Consider the following 23494-nt stretch of genomic DNA (forward strand, 5'->3'; position numbering starts at 1 on the left):
TGTTCATCGCAGCAAGTTCGTTTTCATCTTGGTTATTCATCATACGCGCATCCGCTGAAGGGTGCTAGGGCACTGACGACACTACAAAATGCCGGCTTTCGGGTCAAAGACATTTCGACGAGCTACCACAGCTTCTTCAACGCTAGGAGAACGCCTAGGAACAATTTACAGAGCCAAGTTGCCCAAACACCCTTTCCTCCTCTTCGGCCTACCGTTTATTACGGTCATCGTTGCAGCATCGTTCGTGCTCACTCCTGCCACTGCCCTACGATATGAACGCCATGACCGCAAAGTGCGCCAGCTCGATCAGGAGGAGGCTATGCAACTCGGGTTGAAGGGCGAGAACGGGGAGGAGTCAATCAGGAGAAACCCTCGGAGACACATTGTTGGTAGCGACAGAGAAGAATACTACGTAAGTATTGTGGCAACCTCTATTTCTGTTCAGGTTTGGGGTGGTACGGAATGCTTACTCAGTACTGATTCTAGAAACTGATGGCGAAGGATCTCGACGACTGGGAACAGACCAGGGTGAAACGCTTCAAGGGAGAACCAGACGGTCGATTTGATTAGGGCATTGTCTGGTCAGCACCACGTTATCCGACCTTGGGATACGAACCTGTATAATATTATTTCCAGCCGTTCTCATTCGATGTATCATATTGTATCATATTTTACGGGATCTACGATGAACATATTCGCATATATCCAATGCGCTCGAATATTCTGGACAGTCGTCTATGCGTGATGTATAGAACGTAGCGCGAGGTCGAAGAATGATGGCAGGTGATGACGATGCAGCAGCGGTGGCGCAAAGCCAAGTTCCGTAGTGGTTCTTTTGAAACCTTACAACCCATAGGTGTATACCAGTCATGGCGATGGTCACATGGAATAACAGCTGTGCTACTTACTACTAATATTACTAGTATGCAGTAGCATGTATATAGAGAGCAATAAGAAAGAGTCGTCACTCATCGCCACCGCCTGTGTTGGCAGGTTCCTGAGGTTCCAGACGGGCCTTTCTGTGCGGCATAACGTCATTGCTCGACCGCGGTTTCTCCGATCCCGTCTACTCACTAGCTCACTCACCTGGTACGACGACACAGCCAGCCGTCACCTCTCCTTCCCTCTCTCTCTCTCTCTCTCTCTCTCTCTCACGCTCCCTCTCCCTCTCTTGCACTGCTTCCCCATTAGCATTCGCTCGAAAACTAGAGGCGCTGCCTATACCACTCCAGGCTGATCAGTGATATCAGTACTTCCCCACTCACAAGCCTCCCGAGAAAAAAAAGGAAGAAAAAGGAATCGACCGTACTCCCCAGATCCGCCCCTTCTATGACTGACGCCGGCGATAGTTGAGCTCTCAGCCGTTGGTCATATCAGTATTTATAAACCTGTCTGGCTGCCACCGCGCTGGGCTGCCGGTACCCTAGGATATTGCTCGATCTCGATGTATCCGACCCTAGCACCCTTCATACATCGTCTTACTTGACATTTGCAATCTCGTATTGAGGAGATTAACTGGTTACACAACGTCACTTCACCTGGAGCATGTTTTGGATCTTTTCACGTTCAATCGCAGCCTGAGTTGCAATATGGATAAGGGGTGCCATTGGGTTTACAATTCGAAGAATCTCCTGCTCTAAAAGGCCTACTATGCAGGGTTCACCAAAAACAAGGCAGTCACCTTCGTCATTGCCGTGGGCTGTAGACCATCATTCCCGGGGGCAACTGGACGATATCTTGAATACGTCGACTACTCATCATCATCATCATCCTATACAACACTCGACTTTTAAAGGCACCATGTCATCTCCGTTCTTGTGTCCGAGGGATTCTTCTGATGGTGGCGGCTCTGGTGGATCAGCTGTGAGTACAAACTACTTTGGTCTTCCTGTGGACAACTATGGAAGCCCACCAGGATCCAATCCAGGGCCACACACCAAGAAGAACTGGGATATGTTTTCGCAGTCATATTCTTCAATACCCAGTCCAAAGTTACAGAAAGTATCACCAAATCCCGAGCAAACGCATATGATAAGCTTAGTGGGCTCTAGTTATCGGGCCGAGGAACAAGGTCACTCGCGAACGGGAGAGCATGCTGCTCATGATACCGCCACAAACCAGCCGGACTTACGACGGAACACGAAGTTCTCACGCTCGTTTGGGCCTGGCATTCAGGCAGGTGGTTTGCTGGAATCTCACACTACCTACCTGGGCACTCATGTTCATGCTTCACCCATGCAAATCTCACCCACGGAAAATCTTCAGCGAGGACAGTCCAACCAAGTACCTTCTTTTGGCTTCCCAAATACTTATTCGCCCGGCATATATCAGTCTACTCCAGGAACAAACATTCAAGGTGAAGACAACAGCCGTGTAAATACTAGCTTGTCTTTGCCGGTAATTACACACTATCCGTTATCAAACTCTAGCGGCGAAGATCGTCGGCGCGCAGAGACACTCCCAACACCTATAGACCAGCAGTCCATCAGCTTCATTTCGGTTGAAGATTGTCAACGGTTACTTCAAGCATCACCAGAGAAGACATTGCTGCTTGATATTCGGCCCTATCCTCAGTTTTCGCAAGCAAATATCATGGAATCCCTCAACCTCTGCATACCCACAACGCTTTTGAAGAGGCCCTCTTTCAACACTGACAAGCTCAAGGATACGTTCACCAACGAATCTGAGAGAAGAAAGTTCTTGTCTTGGAAACAATGTGCCTATATAATAGTATACGACTCACATACGGAACAAACAAGAGATGCCACACAGCTTATGAATGTACTTAAGAAGTTCAAGGTGGAAGGCTGGCGTGGTGAAGCAAGGATATTGCGTGGAGGTTTCACAGCCTTTGCTGGCCGCTTTCCCAACCAAATACGACAGCAGCGCCAAAACAAAGCCAACCCATCGGGCATGCCAGCCCGGCCAATGAGCTTAAATCTTGCATCTACTGTGCCAGTAGCCGGAGGTTGCTCATTACCAGCTGCTGCTCCAGCCGAGCCATTCTTCTGTAATATTCGGCAGAACATGGATCTGGTCGGCGGTGTTGGTCAGATACCCGTCAAACTTCCGAATGGATTGACACCTGAACATGCCAAACATCTTCCAGAGTGGCTTCGCATGGCATCAGCTTATGAAGACAAAGGACACGATGTATCGCAGAAATTCTTGAAGATTGAGCAGCGCGAGCTGCATCGCATGCGAGAGGCCCTAGACTCCCATGCCAATTACGATGAAAAGTCCTCAACCAAATTCCGTGTTGCCGGAATCGAGAAAGGATCAAAGAACAGGTATAATGATATCTATCCATTCGACCATTCTCGAGTTCGACTTCAGGATGTTCCTTCTGGTGCCTGTGATTACATTAATGCAAATTACGTGGGAGCGAAGCTTACCAACAAGATGTACATTGCCACACAGGCACCTATACCAGACACATTCGCCGTAAGTACTTGCTTGCAAAACTCGTCATTATTATATAGTTCTTAGGCTCACAATGCATCTAGGATTTCTGGCGTGTGGTTTGGGAACACGACGTCCGCGTGATTGTAGCCCTTACAGCTGAGATGGAGCGAGGACAAATCAAGTGCCATCCGTATTGGAATACCAACAGTTACGGTCCTTTCAAAGTCAAGGCTCTCGGAGAGAGACGCGTATATGTGGACTTGCAAACAGACACTGAAACGCCGGAGCATTCGTCGGCTTCTGAAAAGAAACCTTCTTCAGAAGGCCTGTACAGTGCTGAAGATGAGCGGCCTTATATTCTTGTCCGGCACTTCACCCTCTCACATTCCGACTATCCTTTCAAGCCGATCCGGGAAATCACCCAACTGCAATACTCGTACTGGCCCGATTTTGGAACGACATCGCAACCGAGTCATTTGTTGAACCTTATTGAACAATGCAATAAAATTACCAGGGGCAGCAGTCCAATCAAATTCAGCGCTGAAGACGCCCAGCCACCAGGTTTTCGGCCTATTGTGGTCCACTGCAGCGCCGGATGTGGTCGAACAGGCACTTTTTGCACAGTCGACAGTGTATTGGACATGCTCAAACAACAGCGCACGAAACGAGCCACCACAAATGACGACGATAGAAAGAATAACGATGACAACGAGAAATGGATTTATGACGACTCCACGGATCTGATCGCCAAGACAGTTGAGGATTTCCGAACTCAACGTCCCAGTATGGTACAGAATCTGAGTCAGTTTGTACTTTGTTATGAAACGGTTTTGGAATGGGCTGCGTTGCATGATGCATAGATGGCAGATGAAATTGGGAGAGCCATAAGCCATACAGAGGAGTACGAGTTCTATAGTTAGACTAGGTATATATAGCATTAGAGGATACCCTATTTTGTCTTGAATTAGATATTTTGACCCATGCCAGAAATTATATTTTCTTGAAATAATGAAGGTCTAGGCAATGAGGCTGTCACGGGAAACTAAAATAGGATTCAGCCTTAAGCGAGATCTGATGGATGTTTTGACGACCAGGCAACAACACCGCCACTTTAGCGTTGTCCATCCGCTACATAAGAAGTCATTAGAATGAATTCAAATCAAAAAAAATTTCAAATTAGCAATTGTTTTTGAGGAGTGAGGGAGGTCATTCAAGCCGGAAGGAAATATACAAACACTAATTTTGGCAACGTCAAAACAAAGGTCCTCCTTCCTCAGGAGCGTCGTCACCAATAACCTTGAAAACATGCTGCTCAACCTCCCAGCAGAACTTGTACAGCTTGTACTTAAACATTGCTGTACCTCAGCATATCTACAGGCTGCTCTGAGCTGTCGCGCCCTATATATAATTGCCTCATCTTCTCGAGATGTCATTCTACATCACATGAAAACAAACCCCGGCCCAGGATTCAGATCGCAATCTGATCCGAAATCGCATGATGATGTTGAGCGATTGACTACGCGAGAACTCTTCTTGCTGCTTCGACGAGGGGCTAGCGAACATTTACTTTATGGAGAGTCTGATTTTGACTGCATAATATACACTTTCGATGGCAAAGTCATTGACATCTCAGCGTCCTCGATGTGTAATAAAAAAGATGGGAAAGCTATAGCTTTGGTTTTCAAAGGTGACGACAGGATCTATCATTGTCTAGCAGGTGTCGATGGAACGATCAATATAGAGAATACTCAAACATGCTCTTTGCCCGTCTTGATACCGTTCTTGAACGCGGAACGTGTCAGCATCATCAAGAGCACATATGCCACCGATCACAAACATCTGCTGGGTGTCCTCGTCAAGGCTGAAGAGAAGGGTCCTGAAACGGAAGCAGATGGCCTAGAGTCAGCCCCTTCTTTCTTCAGTCAAGAATTGCAGCGGGAGCGAGAGCGAACTCAGAAGGCGTATTTTCAGCTATTCCTTGAGGCTACTCCCAGACAACCAATAGGCCCAGGAGAGTGTCGGACGACAATCTGCGAAATTCAGGCAGACGATGGCTTCAAAGTCAATGCGTTGGCGGCCATGCATCATCAAGAATTCGCTATATCATGGGAGCAGACCAATGGAAACGATCATAATGTTGACATATACAAGGCTTGCTGGGATGCTCGCGAACATTATCATTGGCCTGTCACCCAAGGAACTTCCTGTCTGTCTACCATTTTTCCACCCTGGCATATGAAATGATCAGTGCTAACTGTGAGAATAGTCACTTCATATAAGTCAACCAGATTTGTTGACGAGCAGGGCCTGTGGGTAGCAGCCAGAGACCCCAACAAAATCGAACTTTCGCATCATCAGGAAGTCTCGACTCTAGGGGCAGTAGCCGACCTCAGATTCAATGACTCGAGACAGTTACTGTACACCCATCGAGGTTCCGCTATGTTTGGGTATTATCATAACCTTGGCTACCAGAGCACCACGGCTTCGTCGTTTGTGCCCACAAGCGCACACAGAAATTATGCCAATGTTCGGATAGGAGAGTCACTAGAACTTTCCTTTGCTGTAGAAATCCCCTTCTTCGCTACACATGACACACGTACTCTCCAGGGGACCCCGGTCTGCCACTGGAGATACCTTTCCTATGGCATATCTGCTGACCGCGTCGAAGGATTTACAATGGCCTGTTTGTTTATATCGCATACTGCTGCGAATGCTCTTCGTTGCACCCACCAGACGAACCTGGAGAGGGGTCGGCGCCTGTCACGATGGTTGCCCGTGGCACGACTTTGCGATTATCCGGATTCATCAGTTAGCACGATAGGTTGCCGTTTTGCTATATCGCCGAACGGCAAGCGTATTGCGGTAATGCAGTGGGACACACTGTATGTGTGGCCCTTGAACCCGAAGGAGGTTATTTCGTTTGATCGCAGTAACTACTATCCACAATCCTGGATTTCGGGGGAGAGAATGGACGACAATGATATGATTGAGCTGCGTCCTGTGATAATACGCATGGGAGCAGTTTGCTTCAAGCTCATGTTTACAGAGAATGATGATATTATCGTGGGTTTGACGGATCGCGGATTGATGACGTGGGATTTGAGGCCGCAAGCACGCCGGAGACGGAGCACTGTGAACATGGATCTTGAGCATATATCGGTTCTGGAGCATGAGCCATTCGTACCAAAGGAATACCCAGAGGATGGTTCAAGGGAAGTAGCAGAGACCTCGGTAGAGGATGCAGGGGGGGATTCAGCGGGAGAGTCAGCAGATGATTCATATGAGGAATCGGCAGTTGATTCAGCAGAGGACTCAGCAGAGGATTCATCGGATTAAGGAGTTAGGTTGTATAAACAGTATAGTGTACATAGAATCGTTGCTCGAGGCATCGGAAGCTAATCTATTCAGGATCATGTACCATAGCATCCATGTTTATTCTCACATCTTTCCTATCGGCTATCTGTCGTTTATTGACCTTCTCCTCCGCCTCCCGACAGCGTCAATACTGCAACAATCATCAACACCCACCAGTACCTATACGCAGCCATGTTAGCAATGTTAAAAACACGAACAACTTTATGGATTGACTTACTTCTGGAAGAAAGTCTTCTCAACCACTTCCTGAGGCCCAGTGCCATCCGGACTAACAACAATGGGCTTGTTCAGCTCAGGTAATGCACCAGCACTGGGATACACAAGCTCCACGCCTATCGATTCCGAGGACTCATCCGCATTATATTTCTTGGAGAGAGAAACATGATACAGTTCATGCTGTTGTGAACCACTAAGATATAGTTGCAAATAATTATGCTGCGTCGCTGAGGTGGTTGTCAACGCCGACTGCAAAACCAGACTTCCAACCCATTGTTTCGAACCATCCGCGGCAGTTGTATAAAATCCTACCCGGTATCTCAAGTCATTGTCGCTATTCTCGACGGTAGGAGGCGTGTACGAAAGGACTTTGCTCTCGAGCGTGTCGGGGTCATAAGCTACCTTGGCCAGAAGTGAAGGTTGCGGCACATTGACGGCCCAGTGATAGATGTCCGCGGCGTTAGGGAGGTCAGCGGACCTGCATTGGACAAGCCCAATGAATATGGATATGAGGCAGAGGTTGAGGAGGGAGACTAGGTTGCGCATTTTGTCACATTGATTTGGCTGTATTCCGTTGGTGAGAGTGTTGTCGGATAACTTACTCGGGTTAGATAACTAGTTAGTTAGGTCTGGATAGATGGAATAGGTAAAGCCGTAAGCCGCTGCGTCGTCGTCTCGAGAGTCGAGCCCCCCGCGCGGATTAAGCGCCGTTTCCGTGCGAGCAGTCATGTGATGCGCCTCAATTTTATGTTTACAGTATTTTCTTTTCTTTTCTTTTCTTTTTTAATTTTAACGGAGTTATAACTTATAACTAGTGTATACACAGCACACTACCGGACCCCGGTAGTAAATGGCTCGAGCTTCGAGAATCTAGATCTGTTGTGGAGCATTCTGTGCTCATGAATATTCTGCATCGTTTTCATAATGTACAAGGCATGCTACTTCAGTAGATCATGTGTAACTATCAAACATTTAATAGTTATTACACTACATGGTAGATAGTAGAGCAAGAAGTACCGGTACCTACTCTGGCAGGGGTCCTAGAGTGCCTCCGCCGATGACATGACCCAGTGGATTGGGATGGGTCCTTCCTGTCCGGACCATCCAGCGTGCCTTCCCCACGACGACCCTAACTAGCTACACCGCACTCACGATGATCTCTTGGTTTTAGTCTTTAAAAGGAACAGCCCCCCCCTCCCCCAGACTCTTCTCTGTTTCCCTGTCGGTCCTCTCTAGTGATGTTATATCGGCCTGTCAAATTCCAACAGCGTGGTGTAACCTAGTTCCTCTGGTCATCACTCAGTCAGCCAGTCAATCAATCAATCAATCAATCAATCAATCGATCATCCCATCTTTCCCTTTATTGCTGGTTACTCGGACATTGCCCGAATTGAAATCCCCCCAGGCATCATCATCATCCCTTCTCAGCACTGCCAGCCAATCGTCCTACTGACGCGGATTTGTACCACCGCCTCACAAGACACATAAACACATTGTCATGTCTTCATTACCCTACCGCCGTCAGCCCTCGCGGCAGACGTCTCGACAAGCCTCGACAGACGATCGAGAAGCTGTGCAAGCACAGATGGATTACTATATTGGCATTGACGTGGGTACGGGAAGTGCTCGAGCTTGTATTATCAACGATAAGGGTGATATTGTGGGATTGGCCTCGGAGAACATTGGCTTGTGGCAGCCTCAGCAGAGCTACTATGTACGTATTGCAACTAGGGATTCATGCCAAACATAAATTATGCTGTTACTGACTAGAATATATGTATAGGAGCAATCTACTTCCGATATCTGGCGTTGTATCTGTATCTCCGTGCAGCGTGCTATCAGCCAGCACAACATCAACCCCGAATTTGTGCGGGGCATTGGATTTGATGCAACCTGCTCCCTGGCCGTATTCTCCACCGACACCGATGAGCCCGTCTCAGTGACCGGTCCCAATTTCGACACTGATCGCAACGTGATTCTGTGGTTAGATCACCGTCCAGTCGAGGAAACCGATTTGATCAATGCCACTAACCACAACCTCCTCCGCTATGTTGGCGGTAAGATGTCTATTGAGATGGAAATCCCCAAGGTCCTGTGGTTGAAGAACAACATGCCAAAGGAGCTTTTTGAAAAGTGCAAGTTCTATGATTTGGCGGATGCATTGACTCACATTGCTACTGGCAATGAGAAACGTAGCTTTTGCAGTGTCGTTTGCAAACAGGGATATGTTCCTGTTGGCGTTGATGGAAGTGTCAAGGGATGGCAAGACGATTTTCTGAAGGAGATTGGCTTGGAGGATCTAGTCACCGAGGACTACAAGCGCATGGGTGGTGTCGACGGGGTGGTGAGCCTATTTCATTTTGCTACTCTACTGATTTTTTCTTCTTCTTTTGATTGATATCTTTCCCTCTATTTTTTGACTGGTCACTAACTCAATTTCATATAGAACGGCGACTACCTGAGCGCAGGTGAACTCGTCGGAACACTCTGTGACAAAGCTGCCGCCGAACTTGGACTCCCCCCAGGTATCGCAATCGGTAGCGGTGTCATTGACGCATACGCCGGATGGATCGGAACAGTCGGTGCCAAGGTCAACCTGGAAGGCGACGAAATCGACGCAGACGTCGCAAAGAATGACCGTACCCAGGCTTTCAGCCGCCTCGCTGCAGTTGCTGGAACATCGACATGCCATCTGGCAATGTCCCCCAACCCAGTCTTTGTGCCGGGTGTTTGGGGTCCCTACAGAGATACTATCATTCCAGGATATTGGATGACAGAAGGTGGTCAATCTGCCACTGGAGAGTTGCTCAAGCATGTGATTGAGACGCATCCTGCTTTTAACCAGGCTATTTCCGTTGCCGAATCATACCACACTAACATCTACGAATACCTGAATGAGCATCTGAAAGAAATGATGGAAGATCAAAACGCCCCCAGTATTTCTTATCTCGGTCGCCACTTTTTCTTCTACGGTGATTTGTTTGGCAACCGTTCCCCAATTGCTGACCCCAACATGACTGGTGCTGTGGTTGGTCTAACCAGCGACAAGACGGTTGATAGTCTCGCCATCTACTACTATGCTACGTTAGAGTTCATAGCACTGCAAACAAAGCAAATTGTTGATACTCTGAACGAGGCCGGCCACAAAATCAACTCCATCTTCATGTCTGGATCTCAGTGCCAAAACGAGATTCTTGTCAAGCTCATCGCATCCGCTTGTAACATCCCTGTTCTCATTCCTCGCTATGTCCAAGCCGCTGTTTGCCACGGTGCTGCCATGCTTGGCGCTAAGGCTGCTAGTGCAGACGGAGAAGGCAAAACCGAGGATCTGTGGTCCATTATGGACAAGATGAGCAAGCCTGGTCGCAAGGTGGTTCCTTCGACGGACAAGACTGAGAAGGCTCTACTTGAGGCCAAATACAAGGTCTTCTTGGAGCAGTGCTTCAAGCAAAAGGAGTACCGAAAACTTGTTGATGATGCTATCGGGGCGTGGAACATGAAGAACTAGATCTCGGATTTCTTTTGGGTTACGAACAAGTTAGATAGACGGTGCTAATTTAGAATTCCATTTATGAAAATTGTATCCTATGCAATCTATGTATGACCTGTATCAAGTTGACCGTCCTTCCTCACAACCTATCTTAGAAAATAATAAGTCTTAAAGACTGTGTTCGATAAGCACACATAATATCCAACTCCCGGACGGAAAAACTTCTACTAGTTCCTCTCGAGCCCTATAGTCCGAACCTCTAGTACCTTGGACTCAGAGACATGATGCATATGTATCACACTTGGTGCCTCGGTCTGCAACATAAGGAAAGGACCATCCGGGATCATAGACCCCGTCCGGCGTGTTATGCATTTCTTTCAATATCATTACATAGTTTCACTTTCGATTAAAAATTGATTCTCGGCCGCCATTCCCAGCCTGTGCGATATTCTCAGCTTCGGCTAATAGCATTTCAAGATCGTCGTCCGGGGGCGCATCATTATCGTCATTAGTTTCTATTGCAGGCGAATTTATAGTTGCTTCATTAGACGAGGTTTGCTTTATAGCGGAAGTAGTATTCTCAGCTTCAGCTAAGAGCATATCAAGGTCATCATCCGGCGGTGCATCTCCGGTTGACGGTTCGTTATATGTGTTGTTTTTCGGTGTCGAAGTGATGTTTTCTGCTTCTGCTAATAGCATGTCCAGGTCGTCGTCTGGTGGTGTGTCGTCACTTGGTCCGTTAGATGCGTTTTGCTTTGGCGCAGAGCCGCGTCTCGGACGTTCAGCGAACAGATCTTCTAATTCATCGCCTAGTGGGTCATTATTCGTTGCGTCATTACTCGTGGTAATTGTATCTGCTGGTGCTCCATTCCTCTTCGAGGTGAAAGTACTATTGTCGTGGTTGTTGTTATCGTGGTCCCTGTCATGTCTGCGATAATCTGGCTTCTCTTCGTTTATCCACTCTCTTCGCATAATCTGAACTCGCTTTGTATGACCCAATTTCTCGATCATAGCGAGACCATCTGCGAATTTCGCGCGGGGATATAGATCGTCCAGCCATAGTTGGTAGAAGTTGAGGAGACGTCCGAGGTCGGAAAACTGACAGCACAACTGTCAATTGTTTCATTCGCTTTATGAGAGAAAGGGATATTTGAACTAACCTCGTGACCTTTGCCTTTGAATTTGAGCTTGGTTCTGACGTCCTTTCGTAGTTTCGGGATTCCCCTTTGTGAAAGTAAGCTATTCCAATGGGTGAACAATTAGCATGTAGTACATTATAAAAGCTGGGATGCACCATACCGAGCCTCGTCGAGTTTAGCTATAGGCGCTCTCTGCTTAGTAGGTTTTATATCTTCATCGAGACCCAATACCTTAGTCGCGTCGGCATTAGTTTCTGTCTGGGATGTTTCCTTGTTGGGAGCTGAGGGGATGTTTTTTAGAACGTCATCGAGGCCGGCGTCGTAGTCGAAGAGATCATCAATGTCAGACATCTTGTCTGAATTTCTTTCGTTCGATTGTTCAGAAATTGTGTAATCAGGATGTCTATTAGAACTCGCGTTTGACGCGACGGAACAAGTTGGAGATCATTTAACCAAATCGGGAAGCACCAGTGCACTAACCAAAATCAGTATAGCGCGGACAGCCGCACCTCTTACTGGCTCAGAGACATCCGGAGAGTTCGACCTCACCAAAAACCCAACGACCTCGACATCTCAACCCACACTTTGGGAGCAACGAGCCTCCGACATAATGGCCATTGAACCCACAAAGGCTATCGTACCCCCTCGAGGGGTCAAGACTGACTATCCTGTAAGATTACAAATGCATTACAGTTGCTTGGAGTCCTACTAATTCGAGTTCTTTCCGTGAAACAGTTAATTGATTCCGACCCGTACGATGACACCCAATTCCCGATTCGCCTGTTTTCCCCATTTAAATCCTAGAGAACGACTTCTAATTATTATGACAGACATATTAAGAGAGTCTTCGGCTATGCTCGAGCTTCGGACTACGCCGTTGGTGGTGCCGCCGCAGCTGCCTCCCCGCTCGCCTTCTGGCTGATGGAGAAGTTCAGTCCCTCTCACGTCGGAAAGGGAGGATTTGCGCCAGTCATGCGCTTGGCGACGGCAATCGGCATCCTCGGAGGCGTTCACATTTTCTACCAGAGATCTATAAGTATGTTTTTCAGTCGGTGAATAGTGCTTCGAGGTACTTCGATCAGTCTAACAACCGATGGTTCAGACCGCTTCTACGGCTTCACAGAAAACACACGCGAGGTCGAAAAGGATATGCGCGAAATGGTCGACAAGGTCAAGAAGGGCGAGCCACTCTACGGCAAATCACAACTCTCAGAATACCTCCAAGGCGTTGCTGCCCGCAACTCGCGATACACCGGTCTCTTTGCCCATGTTATCCCATGGTTCAATATGGTCAACCATAACCAGGTATGCTATAAGTTTATTGTGCTCTTTCGCAGGATCATATCTGACTTTGGTATAGCATGGTGTCGACACGGCCAAGTATTATCAGCAGGCTGAGAGAGAGCTTGAGGCGGAGCGCTTGGGCAAATAAAGTTGTCTGTCGTTTTCATCGATTTTCTAGTCTTGCGTGTATTTTATATTCCAATGAATATGTTTGAAGGAATAGTGAGCAACATTATTATTCTACTATTTCATTGATCGCTGTACTGCCGGCAAGCACTAAGAACTAAAAGGGACCTGTTGCGAGATATTCTATAAAGGCACACACAAGTTCAACCCATCTATGCCTCACTTGAAAACTCGGTATTTAATTCACGGTTTCGTTTTGGTTTCGGGTTCGGTGCTACGCTCAAAGTCAGCCTCTTGTTCCACTTTCAAAGTAGCAGACACATACCGTTTTCATTTTCTTGTATATAAAATCGTCGCAGTAACAGGATGGCATCGTTTTTAAATATTCCACTATGCACTGGATAACGCGGGTCTATACAGGGACTGTTGATATATTAGCATGAGAACACGACGAAGACTATGAAGACTGACTCTGAATGTAATGACAAGACACTTCCGGTACCGCCAAATCTCTCATTGGCGCAGCCAAAGAACACACGACGAATGTTATACTGCCTCAACAATGAAGCACACATCACGCATGGTTCGACAGTCACGTAGAGGTCGACGTGCTTAAAAATAGACCTTGGGTATGTCTGAAGTGCTTCTTCGATTGCGAGGAATTCTGCATGTCTCGTGCCCTGTCCGAGTTTCGGTGATTAGAGAAAAGGGACTTTGTACACGACCATCCAGAGTTGTAGGAGACATACATTCATAGACCGATTTGTATCATTCATTCCGGATCCGATTATTTTGCCCTGTAATACAAGAACGCATCCTACTGGGGTTTCACCGGCTTCCAGAGCTTTCTCTCCCTATATTTTAGGTATCAGTTAGTTAAAAGCACCCAGAGACTGCAGAGAAGATTCCAGTACCATTGAGAGTGCCTCTTTCATAAATTTCTCCTGATCTTCTTGAGTGACATCGTCATATTCTAGTTTGGTCTCACATTTTGAAGTCATTATTGTAGTCATGTAGCTCAGCAATTGTTCGTTGTGTTATAAAGGTCTGGAGGAGTCGAAGAGTTAACTATATAATTGAAGATATTGTTGTATTGTAACAGCATTGTCACATTGTGAAATTACATCACCATGCCATGTAAAAATAAGCAATATTACTGGGTGGAAGTAAGATATGGCGGGTATCGAGTACCTGTATTACGGTATCGGTACGGTAACGATCGTGGGGCTCGCTGCCTTGGAGCTTGCAGCCTTGTGTGCGTTGACGGGTACCTCGATCAAAACAACCAATTGAATTAAATCTGGTTGGTGTTTGATACTTGTCGAGAACCTCAACATCACAAGTCAGCTACTGCATTTGCCGGTGTTTAGCATTGTTTATGTCACCTACACGTCTCTTAACTTTGTGCTCCATGCGCTCGTAGGAATACCATCCATGGACGCGATTGAACGGGGACAATGGCAGGGGACGAGGAACCAAAGCCTCAAGGCTTACAGTCGACAAATGGAAACTTTAACGCTGCAGACCCAACATCTTCATCAATATTGAATAATTTTGTTCCAGGTCATTTGTCTTCAGAAGCATTTGACACTATTTCTCAGCTTCGGAAAGAGTTGACCGAAAAAGAACCTGGGTCGTTTTCTCGGACTGCTGAAGATATCAAGAATACACAGGCTCTTATACAAGTGGCTCTCAGGGTTGCCTCTGAAGTCACTGCGATAGACGGCCAACTTCCTGGCGATGAGACAGAGAGGCGTCTTTTGGATTGTCTTGATATTGTCCAATTGCTCGTTGAGAATGCCCTCAGAGGCCTCGATGGAGGAGCTATCGACACAGAAATTCCCGGTCAAGATGTGCCGTTGCCATTTCATCTGTGGCTGCTTATTGAGCTGATTGATCTCGGCGTCAAGGTGCGGCTAGACCGAGTGGATGCCAAAATCAAGGGCCTTCTGGTCATGATCACTCGTTCCCAACATGATATGTTTCGGGCTCCGCTCTTTCCTAGAAATTCTGTTTCAACTATCCTAAGTGCTATGGCTATCGGTAAGCATGATTTCATGTGTTCTGGGCCATGGGAGTTTAACTAAGTTTGTGATACTACAGACATCATAAGGTCCTTGGAAATGGTCGATGTTTTAAAAATAGGAATATCGGACTTCACATTACCTGGCCCTGGAAGCCCACTAGAGAAACATCTCACGGCCAAACTAAACTTATCGGGACGACCTTTTCAAGCTCCGATTCGTCTTGGAGATGTGAATCGTGCCATCTTTATGCTTCTTCAGATCCTTGAGGCACTTCTTCAACCCGCAGAACCGAGGCCAGGCAGCTTTTCGGCGGCGGGAATCGTGCAGGACTTCACGACATCCCTCAACTTAGCTAGTCGCATCGGAAAATGGCTTGTTTCGCTAATCAGGCGCTCTGGCACGAACTTCAGGCGCTTTATTAACGATCCTATTATTGGATACCTCTACTTCACTGACCTTCTGTTAACAAGATCACTAGAGTATAGTAACGTCGGATCACTTGACGCTCAATCAAGCAAGATCTTTATCGAATTCCTGGTGGTAGTGATGGCGGATTCTGGTCTCAGTCGTGAGTCCCGGGTAGAGCAGGCTTTGCACCGCTGTCTAGAAGGCTTGAAGGAGAGCCAAAAGGTTTCACTTATCACGGGTATGACAGTGCAAAGCGTACTCATTCCTAGACTCCTTGATATTCAGGCTAGATACGAGCAATTTATCACTTATTCGTCATCATTCCAGGTCAGTTCGTACTCAAGCGCAGGTGGCGATAGCGCAAAGAACTTTATTCTAATACGAAATACAGAATTTGGTAAAGGAGTTGATTGATGATCAGAGAACTTTATATCCACATGGTAAGGGTCTGAGATCTTCTCTGTATAGAATAATTATATTGACTCAATTTGCTTGTATTAAGGGAATGAGTTGGCTCACCGTGCCCCCAAGCGTATACGACTATCCGAGCCTCAAACCGTACCTGGCGAGAAAGATATAGCCCAGCAAGTCTTAGAGCAAGCCTCCAAAATCATTGGCTCCAATGAGATAAGAAGCTTTGAGGAGCTGGCACAAGCTGCGAGGTAAATATAGTGTTGTGCAGTGATATCGACTGATCCAAAACTGACGGTTTTTAGGCAAAAGCACAAAGATCTTTCGGAGCAGCAAAAGTGCGAGTTCTTGACCTCAATTGCAACCTACCCGTGTATTGCAGCAGCACATCAATCCAAAGAGTCTGTTCCATCGTCTATACCGACGCTAAGTGCCTTTCACTGCCGTGTTTGTGACTCAGAACGTACCGTTTCTGATGCAGTTGTACCTTGGAATGGCAACGAAGCCAATGATTTTCGAGACTTTCTCCTTGATCTTTTACCCAGAGTTTCACGTAGCCCACCCTTACGGATATCATACTTGCTTGCGGTGAGACGATTCCTCTACCATGAACATGAGATCAAGAGCTTGTCGATCAAATCATCATCGATTGGTGAATTGTGCCTTCATTCTTTGAAAGCCGCATCAAGGGAGTTGCGGATCACGACTGGGTCAGTATCTCCTAAACTTGTGGATAAAATCATGGCTGACCTGTGGAAAGACATATTTTACCTTGCTTCCTACGCAAAGCTGTGGATGTTCAGATACGACGGCAGAACTTCGTCATCATCTTCGAGTGCCTGAAAAGCGTCTCAGAGAGAGCAGATATTCCTTCGCAGGAGACTTGCATTTTGACTTTGTGTCGACTAGCGGAGTAAGTGGTTGAATTTTGATCAAGGAAGAATAATAATACAGCCTACTTATTGAATTTTATAGGGTATCTGAGGATGAAGAGTTGAACATCATACTTCTTCGTCTTCTAGAGTATCTAGGACATGCAAATCCGTACATTTGTGCGGTAGCTTATACAGAGGTAAGCCATGATCATTTCTGTTACTAAGTTTTGAACTAAACAATGCCTGCAGCTTTTGAAACTATCTCAAGAATCATCAACAACAGTCGCAGGTCTACTTCGCCCTTTCTGGAGATCATTGTCGGTAACTGTGGTAAAGAACCTGAGGAACCGTCCTCACATGGCAGAGCAGCTCTGCGATCTACTAGGAATGTCGGTCGATAGCTTTTTACAACTTACCGAAGCCCACACGCTACCATATCTTGTCTACACTCGTAGACGAGAAATCATCACGAGGATTGCAGCAGCTTATCCCTCCAAGTCAGCTTTCGAGCTTTGCATGGAGCGCAACAACTTCGCCTCCATCATAGCATATTTGTTGAGTCAACCGGAGGAAAATCACGAGGCTATGATATACTCACTTCTGGTCGACATTGATCCGAAGTTCAAGGAGACTTCAGTCACCATGCTACTCAAAACGGAGCCCATTCCTATTACTCGTGAGCTATTGAAGAATATGGGCGATGCTGGTGATGGTCATGATGGAAAGGTTTGTCTATGCTCATATTTATTGCTATAGGCTTACCCACTAACGGCTACATAGTTTGACGGTGCACTTCGCCTCCTTGCTAAGCTCATATCCTCAAAGCACTCCTCAGGAACTTCAAATTCGAAGTCTCATCCAGAAGTTGGGCTCTTTATAGAAGAACACCTATTGGGTCTAATAACAGAATTCTCTGACACCGTGAACGATGTCCGCATACGTTACTCGAATATGGAGAAGAAGCGCAATATCATAGCAATCGGTGAAATGATCAAGCTTGCCAGAGGTCATGTCAACGTTGCAATTCCCCAGGTCTGTCTTGCTCCAAAATACCGTGTCTGTTCACGCATCTGACACTATCATTATCTAGATATGCTCTTGCCTCAGATCATCTCTCAAGGTCGAAGAGTTATGTGATCATGCATTTGCTGTATGGTGTATTTTGATCACTCATCTCGAGCCTGACGAGGTTGAAGCACTTATCGATCAGTCAATTGCAATTATCCTACGATATTGGCCAGTCATTCAAGAAGGAAGCAAGCAAATGGCCCTAGTCCTGATGGATCATTTATTTCAACACCATGGATATCAGCTACGGGAGATCTTCCAGACTCTACCATCACTACTGTCTATCCCTGAAATGTCCCGCTTCGAACCTCAGATAAATAACTTCAAGGGCTCTATGGATATAAGTGAGCGTTTGGTAGCCTTCAGTGTCCGCTGTCAAAGTGAAAGTCTCACCGTCGTTGAGCAAGCCCTGCAAGAGTTGGTTCCTTTTCTAGATGACAAAAATGAGATACTGCACAGGACCTTGCTGAATCATCAATCAAATAGCGGTGTTGCACAGCTAACACGCTCTCTGCTCGATTGTTGCGTGAAATTCCAATCTGAATCGGACACGATTGCCATGTCAAGCGCACGTGCACTTGGGTTGATAGGATGCTTAGACCCTAATAGGGTCGAAATAACAAAGGAGAAGAAAGACATTGTGGTTCTTTCGAACTTTGCTCGCGCAGAAGAGACGTTCGACTTTACAATGTTCTTCCTTCAAAATGTCCTCGTCGATGCATTCCTATCAGCCTCGAATACGCGAGCGCAGAGCTTTCTGGCTTACGGAATGCAGGCTCTTATGAGCGCGAGCCATATAACGACAGAAATCACTACACCATCAGACGATCTTGAGAAGAATGAAAAACATCGGCGATGGCTGAACCTGCCTGAGATCGTGAGGAACACAGTGACCCCTTTCCTCACATCAAGATACTCTATTACTCTAGGTGCAGCTAAAACCGAATGTAGTTATCCACTGTTTTCACCAGACATGAGCTATGGGAAATGGCTTCGTACCTTCGTGATGGACCTACTCCAGAAATCTTATAGCTCCAATGTTAAGATGATCTTTTCGGTCTTTGCTAGAATCATTCGAGACCAAGATATCACGATTCCTGCTTTTATCTTGCCTTTTGCTGTGTTGAATATTGCAGCAGATGGCCACGAGGAGCATAAGCGAGAGATTCGTGAAGAGTTGGTGCGTGTGTTGTCCCACCCTTCGCCTGAAGGCAGTACTCGCGTGAGAGAAAACGTTCTTCTGTGCAGTGAGGTAAGCAAGCTCATTCGTTATTGGAAGTTTACTACGTATATCTAACGCATGTTTCATAGAGTGTGTTCAGTGTTCTTGATTACTTGCTTAGATGGCTGCAAGGGAAGAAGAAACAACATGCTATACTAGCAAGCAATCTTTCTGGAAAAAGCACCCAAGCAGAGCTGATGCTTGATCTCTCCTCGGCTCAGATCAAGAGTGTAGAGCAGATATTGTCGTCCATCCCCCCAGAGGTGATATCAAAAAGAGCCGTCGAATGCAAATCTTTCTCTAGAGCACTTTTCCACTGGGAACAATACATCCGGCAAAGCAAGAGCTACAATGAGAAGCGAGACGACACCGATCTTGAACCTCTTTACCAGCGTCTGCAGGAGATTTATACCCAGATTGATGAGCCTGATGGCATCGAAGGTATTTCGACATATTTACATGTACTCGATGTTGACCAGCAAGTCCTCGAACATCGTAAAGCTGGCCGGTGGGCTGCTGCTCAAAGCTGGTATGAATTGCAATTGGATGAGGATCCGAACAATACCGACACGCAGCTGAATCTACTTACTTGTTTAAAGGAGTCTGGTCAACAAGGTAAATTACCTAAAATCCTGTCATCACTTATTTACTAATCTTCGTTTGATAGATGCACTTCTGAGTAGGTTTGAAACATTCAGCGAGTCTGAAGAGTACCCCTCAAAGTTGTTCCCATTCGCTTTGGAAGCTTCCATCTCAACTGGAAAATGGTCCAAGCTTGAAAAATACCTCAAAGTGTGTCCCAAGGAGAATGCCACAGACTTCACCGTTGGCATAGCTTCAGCTCTCAACGCTCTTCGTAATGGCGACAAATCTGCGTTCACTGAAATTGTTGAAAAGCTACGGTTAAACACTACAAGGTCAATGACAGCAAACTCGACCATGTCTTTGCAAACGTGTCACGATATGCTACTCCAGTTACATGCTTTGTCTGATGTTGAAGCTATTGTGAATGCAGACATTCAGACAGGAATGACTAAAACCGAGCTTATCGATACTTTGGATCACCGCCTTGATCTCCTCGGTGTGTACATATCTGAAAAGCAATACCTTTTGGGATTAAGGAGGGCTGCCATGGAACTTTCGTGAGTAGATCAGCATGTATATATTTGATGGCATTTCTAACATAGGAGAAAGAACCGGATTCTCAGAGCCAGATATAGCTGCCGTCTGGCTCAAAAGTGCCCGACTCTTTCGAAAGAATGGTCACCTCGGCCCGGCCTATAATGCTGTGATGCACGCGGCACAGTTGAAAGCAAGGTCAGCCACAATCGAACATTCCCGTCTGTTGTGGACTGACGGTCACCATCGGAAGGCAATACAAACGCTCAAGGGAGCTATAGCCGCCAATGCTTTTGTTGCTGAAGAATCCGAGTTGTCAGTAAGAACGTCTGTCTCAATGACTGGAGAGAAACAAGCTACACAAAATATTCTCGCTGCTAAGGTAAGTGCCTGATGTACATTAAGAATACTATTACAAGTTCCTTCACCATAGGTAGCTGTTGTTGACACGATATTAGGCTCAATTACTACTTGCAAAATGGACGGATCGAGCTGGGCAGACTCACTCAGAGACCATTGTCCAGAGTTATCGAGAGGCGATCCAACTATCTAGCAAGTAAGTAACACATTCCTGTGGGTTCTTTACAACGGCTATTCTGACGACTGCATACAGATGGGAAAAGGCACATTTCTATCTGGGGAAGCACTACAATAAGATCATCGAATCCGAAAGAGCAAAGCCACCTGGCAAACAATCTCAGATCTAGTAGGTTATTCAGAGATGACCACTTTTAACCATACTTTCACTAACTGACTTACTCACAGCCTGAGTGGAGAGGCGTCCAAGCTAGCCATTGACAACTTCCTTAGGTCCTTGTTCAGCGGAAACAAGTTTGTCTTCCAAAGTTTGCCAAAGATTTTGACTCTATGGTTGGACCATGCATCAAATGTCGACCAAGCCTTCGATCCTAAGAGAGGAGACAACATGTAAGTCTCAGAAACTTGGTTACAGAGACTTAGGCTGACATTGCTTCCAGCGAATTTCAGAAACAGATCAATGCGCAGCGAGCGAAGTGTCTGGAGGACATGCATTATCAGCTGAAGAAGTATCTCAATCGGATACCGCCAGAAGTGGTAAGAGTCCAATCTGTACAAACTGTCAAGCTTTTTCACATTTTATCTTAACTTTTCGCTGACTATGTTGACAGCTCTTCACGATTCTCTCTCAGCTTGTTGCTAGAATTTGTCATACGAATGACACGGTGCATGAGATCTTGACCAATGTAGTGGTCAAGATTGTTGTGAATTTTCCACGCCAGGGTCTATGGACTGTTTTGGCTCTGGTTAAATCTTCATCGAAGGACCGCGCTTCGAGAGGCATGACATGTCTCAAGAAGATAACAGTATGTCCTCAAAATCTGGCCCCTCAATACTTTAAGGATCCATTGGCTAATTATTACTTCAGGAAGTGAACAAAAAAATCAACAGAAGCGGATTCACGCCATCAGAACTTGGCTCAATGATAAAAGGAGGGCAGAAGTTCGGCGAAGAACTATTAAGTCTATGCAACGCGCGAGTCGAGGAGAAAGGGACAACCAAAATCAGCCTCTCGCGCGGCTTGGGATTCAATCACAAAGTTGCTCCGTGCCGATTAGTCGTGCCGTTCCAAATTATGCTGACTCCAATTCTTCCGCCATCCCATGAACAGTCATTCATCAAGCAATTCCATCCCTTTCCAGGTGATGTTGTTAGTGTAGAGAGTGAGTAGAAAACTTGCATGATACGTTGCAGTGACATACTTGAAGCTAACAATTGAGTAGAGGTCCTAGACGACGCACTGGTTCTCAATTCATTGCAGAAACCACGCAAAATCAGCATCCTGGGTACCGATGGAAAGGTTTACAGTCTTCTATGCAAGCCAAAAGATGACCTCAGGAAGGACCAACGTTTGATGGAATTCAATAATATGATCAACAGCTTCCTCAAGAAGGATGTTGATTCCATCAAACGACGCATGTGTAAGTGCTACTTGATCTATTTAGGCGATTGTTACTGACTTGGGAAGATATCAAAACATACGCTGTGACACCCCTTAACGAGGAGTGTGGACTTATAGAGTGGGTAGATAATCTACGCACTTTGCGGGACATTGTTATGAAACTACTTCGAGAAAGAGGCATAATTCCGAATGTGAGATTCCTCAAAGTCAATGACCATAGTCGAACGCTAACGAGTGTGTGATGATAAGTTCAATGAGATTCGCCACTATCTGAACGAAGCTTGCTCACATAGTGACAAACTTCCTGTCTTTACGACGATGATTCTGTCCAAGTAAGAGCGTATCTCTATCTTCAAGATATATGACATAGCTAACACACTGTATAGACTTCCTCCAGTTCTGCATGAGTGGTTTGTTGAAATGTTCCCTGACCCCGGAGCATGGTTAGAAGCACGACTTCGATTCACTCGGACCAGCGCCGTTATGTCGATGGTTGGTCACGTTCTTGGGTAAGTCTTCACGAACCTCTTGCATAATATCAATCGGATTCAGACCCTAACGAAGCTGCCAGGTTGGGTGACCGTCACGGTGAAAACATACTATTCGAAGAAAGTACAGGAGGCATATTGCACGTTGATTTCAACTGCCTCTTCGATAAGGTATGCTTCAGCTGAAATTTACATATACGGCCTTGAGAAAGTGTTGGTTAACATGGTCATCTAGGGCTTGACCTTTGAGAAACCTGAAGTCGTCCCGTTCCGTCTTACACATAACATGGCAGACGCTTTTGGCGCATACGGCTACAATGGTAAATAACCCGCCATACTTCTTTCATGCTGAATAATCAAGCTCACTGCGTCACTGTATAGGGCCATTCCGAAGGACATGCGAGATAACGCTTGGACTGCTACGACAAAATGAAGACGCGCTCATGAATATTATGGAAACTTTCTTATACGACCCCACGACAGACTTCATTGGGAAAAAGGCAAGACATTCACTCTCAATCTGAACACTTTTAGATAGATATCATGCTAACCGAATCTGGTGTAATGACAGAGACGAACCCACAAAGATGTACCAGATACACCAGAGGGAGTGATGGAGAGCATCAGAAACAAGCTGAGAGGTCTATTGCCTCGTCAGTCGGTGCCACTTTCGGTGGATGGACATGTGGATGAATTAATATTGAAAGCCACGGATAAAAAGAACCTGGCTGCCATGTACATTGGCTGGTGTCCATTTTTTTGATAGTCGCAACTTGCCAAATCGGCTGTTGCATTACATAGTGACCTAAGTGAGAAATCGTTGTACAGCATGACATCTGCTGCTGTGGTATCATTTCTTCAGCAAGTGTTTGCCTGAAAAGCTGTTTTGTGATCATCGTAAG

The 23494-nt window shown here is 46.2% G+C and overlaps 9 protein-coding genes across 9 annotated transcripts; 6 read left to right on the plus strand and 3 right to left on the minus strand.

Moving 5' to 3' along the window:
* Positions 1-88: 88 nt before the first annotated feature.
* EYB26_004654 (uncharacterized protein) lies at positions 89-570 on the plus strand (the record flags this gene model as incomplete). Its single annotated transcript, XM_054263945.1, has 2 exons — positions 89-412; positions 487-570. The coding sequence occupies 2 exons, from the start codon at positions 89-91 to the stop codon at positions 568-570; spliced, it is 408 nt and encodes a 135-aa protein (XP_054119920.1).
* Positions 571-1800: 1230 nt separating this feature from the next.
* On the plus strand, positions 1801-4265 carry EYB26_004655 (uncharacterized protein; the record flags this gene model as incomplete). The annotated part of the gene is made up of 2 exons (XM_054263946.1): positions 1801-3444; positions 3507-4265. 2 exons carry the CDS (start codon positions 1801-1803, stop codon positions 4263-4265), a joined length of 2403 nt encoding a protein of 800 aa, XP_054119921.1.
* A 445-nt stretch (positions 4266-4710) lies between these two features.
* On the plus strand, positions 4711-6741 carry EYB26_004656 (uncharacterized protein; the record flags this gene model as incomplete). Its single annotated transcript, XM_054263947.1, has 2 exons — positions 4711-5611; positions 5672-6741. 2 exons carry the CDS (start codon positions 4711-4713, stop codon positions 6739-6741), a joined length of 1971 nt encoding a protein of 656 aa, XP_054119922.1.
* A 131-nt stretch (positions 6742-6872) lies between these two features.
* EYB26_004657 (uncharacterized protein) lies at positions 6873-7542 on the minus strand (the record flags this gene model as incomplete). The annotated part of the gene is made up of 2 exons (XM_054263948.1): positions 6873-6939; positions 6998-7542. 2 exons carry the CDS (start codon positions 7540-7542, stop codon positions 6873-6875), a joined length of 612 nt encoding a protein of 203 aa, XP_054119923.1.
* Positions 7543-8494: 952 nt separating this feature from the next.
* Positions 8495-10504, plus strand: EYB26_004658 (uncharacterized protein; the record flags this gene model as incomplete). The annotated part of the gene is made up of 3 exons (XM_054263949.1): positions 8495-8710; positions 8780-9340; positions 9443-10504. The coding sequence occupies 3 exons, from the start codon at positions 8495-8497 to the stop codon at positions 10502-10504; spliced, it is 1839 nt and encodes a 612-aa protein (XP_054119924.1).
* A 378-nt stretch (positions 10505-10882) lies between these two features.
* EYB26_004659 (uncharacterized protein) lies at positions 10883-11976 on the minus strand (the record flags this gene model as incomplete). Its single annotated transcript, XM_054263950.1, has 3 exons — positions 10883-11584; positions 11647-11725; positions 11786-11976. The coding sequence occupies 3 exons, from the start codon at positions 11974-11976 to the stop codon at positions 10883-10885; spliced, it is 972 nt and encodes a 323-aa protein (XP_054119925.1).
* Positions 11977-12235: 259 nt separating this feature from the next.
* Positions 12236-13057, plus strand: EYB26_004660 (uncharacterized protein; the record flags this gene model as incomplete). Its single annotated transcript, XM_054263951.1, has 5 exons — positions 12236-12295; positions 12361-12377; positions 12456-12661; positions 12728-12930; positions 12986-13057. 5 exons carry the CDS (start codon positions 12236-12238, stop codon positions 13055-13057), a joined length of 558 nt encoding a protein of 185 aa, XP_054119926.1.
* A 190-nt stretch (positions 13058-13247) lies between these two features.
* EYB26_004661 (uncharacterized protein) lies at positions 13248-14036 on the minus strand (the record flags this gene model as incomplete). The annotated part of the gene is made up of 5 exons (XM_054263952.1): positions 13248-13309; positions 13361-13458; positions 13507-13715; positions 13785-13889; positions 13950-14036. 5 exons carry the CDS (start codon positions 14034-14036, stop codon positions 13248-13250), a joined length of 561 nt encoding a protein of 186 aa, XP_054119927.1.
* Positions 14037-14492: 456 nt separating this feature from the next.
* EYB26_004662 (uncharacterized protein) lies at positions 14493-23355 on the plus strand (the record flags this gene model as incomplete). Its single annotated transcript, XM_054263953.1, has 27 exons — positions 14493-15078; positions 15139-15797; positions 15862-15910; positions 15973-16132; positions 16187-16591; positions 16642-16794; positions 16857-16953; positions 17006-17482; positions 17537-17788; positions 17847-19076; positions 19136-19661; positions 19714-20188; positions 20241-20547; positions 20624-20721; positions 20779-20871; positions 20931-21092; positions 21143-21239; positions 21314-21508; positions 21571-21865; positions 21926-22123; positions 22171-22295; positions 22354-22436; positions 22491-22613; positions 22676-22763; positions 22828-22912; positions 22974-23092; positions 23164-23355. The coding sequence occupies 27 exons, from the start codon at positions 14493-14495 to the stop codon at positions 23353-23355; spliced, it is 7329 nt and encodes a 2442-aa protein (XP_054119928.1).
* Between the last annotated feature and the right edge of the window lie 139 nt (positions 23356-23494).

The sequence above is a fragment of the Talaromyces marneffei genome, chromosome 3, assembly GCF_009556855.1.
Source record: "Talaromyces marneffei chromosome 3, complete sequence".
NCBI lineage: Eukaryota > Fungi > Ascomycota > Eurotiomycetes > Eurotiales > Trichocomaceae > Talaromyces > Talaromyces marneffei.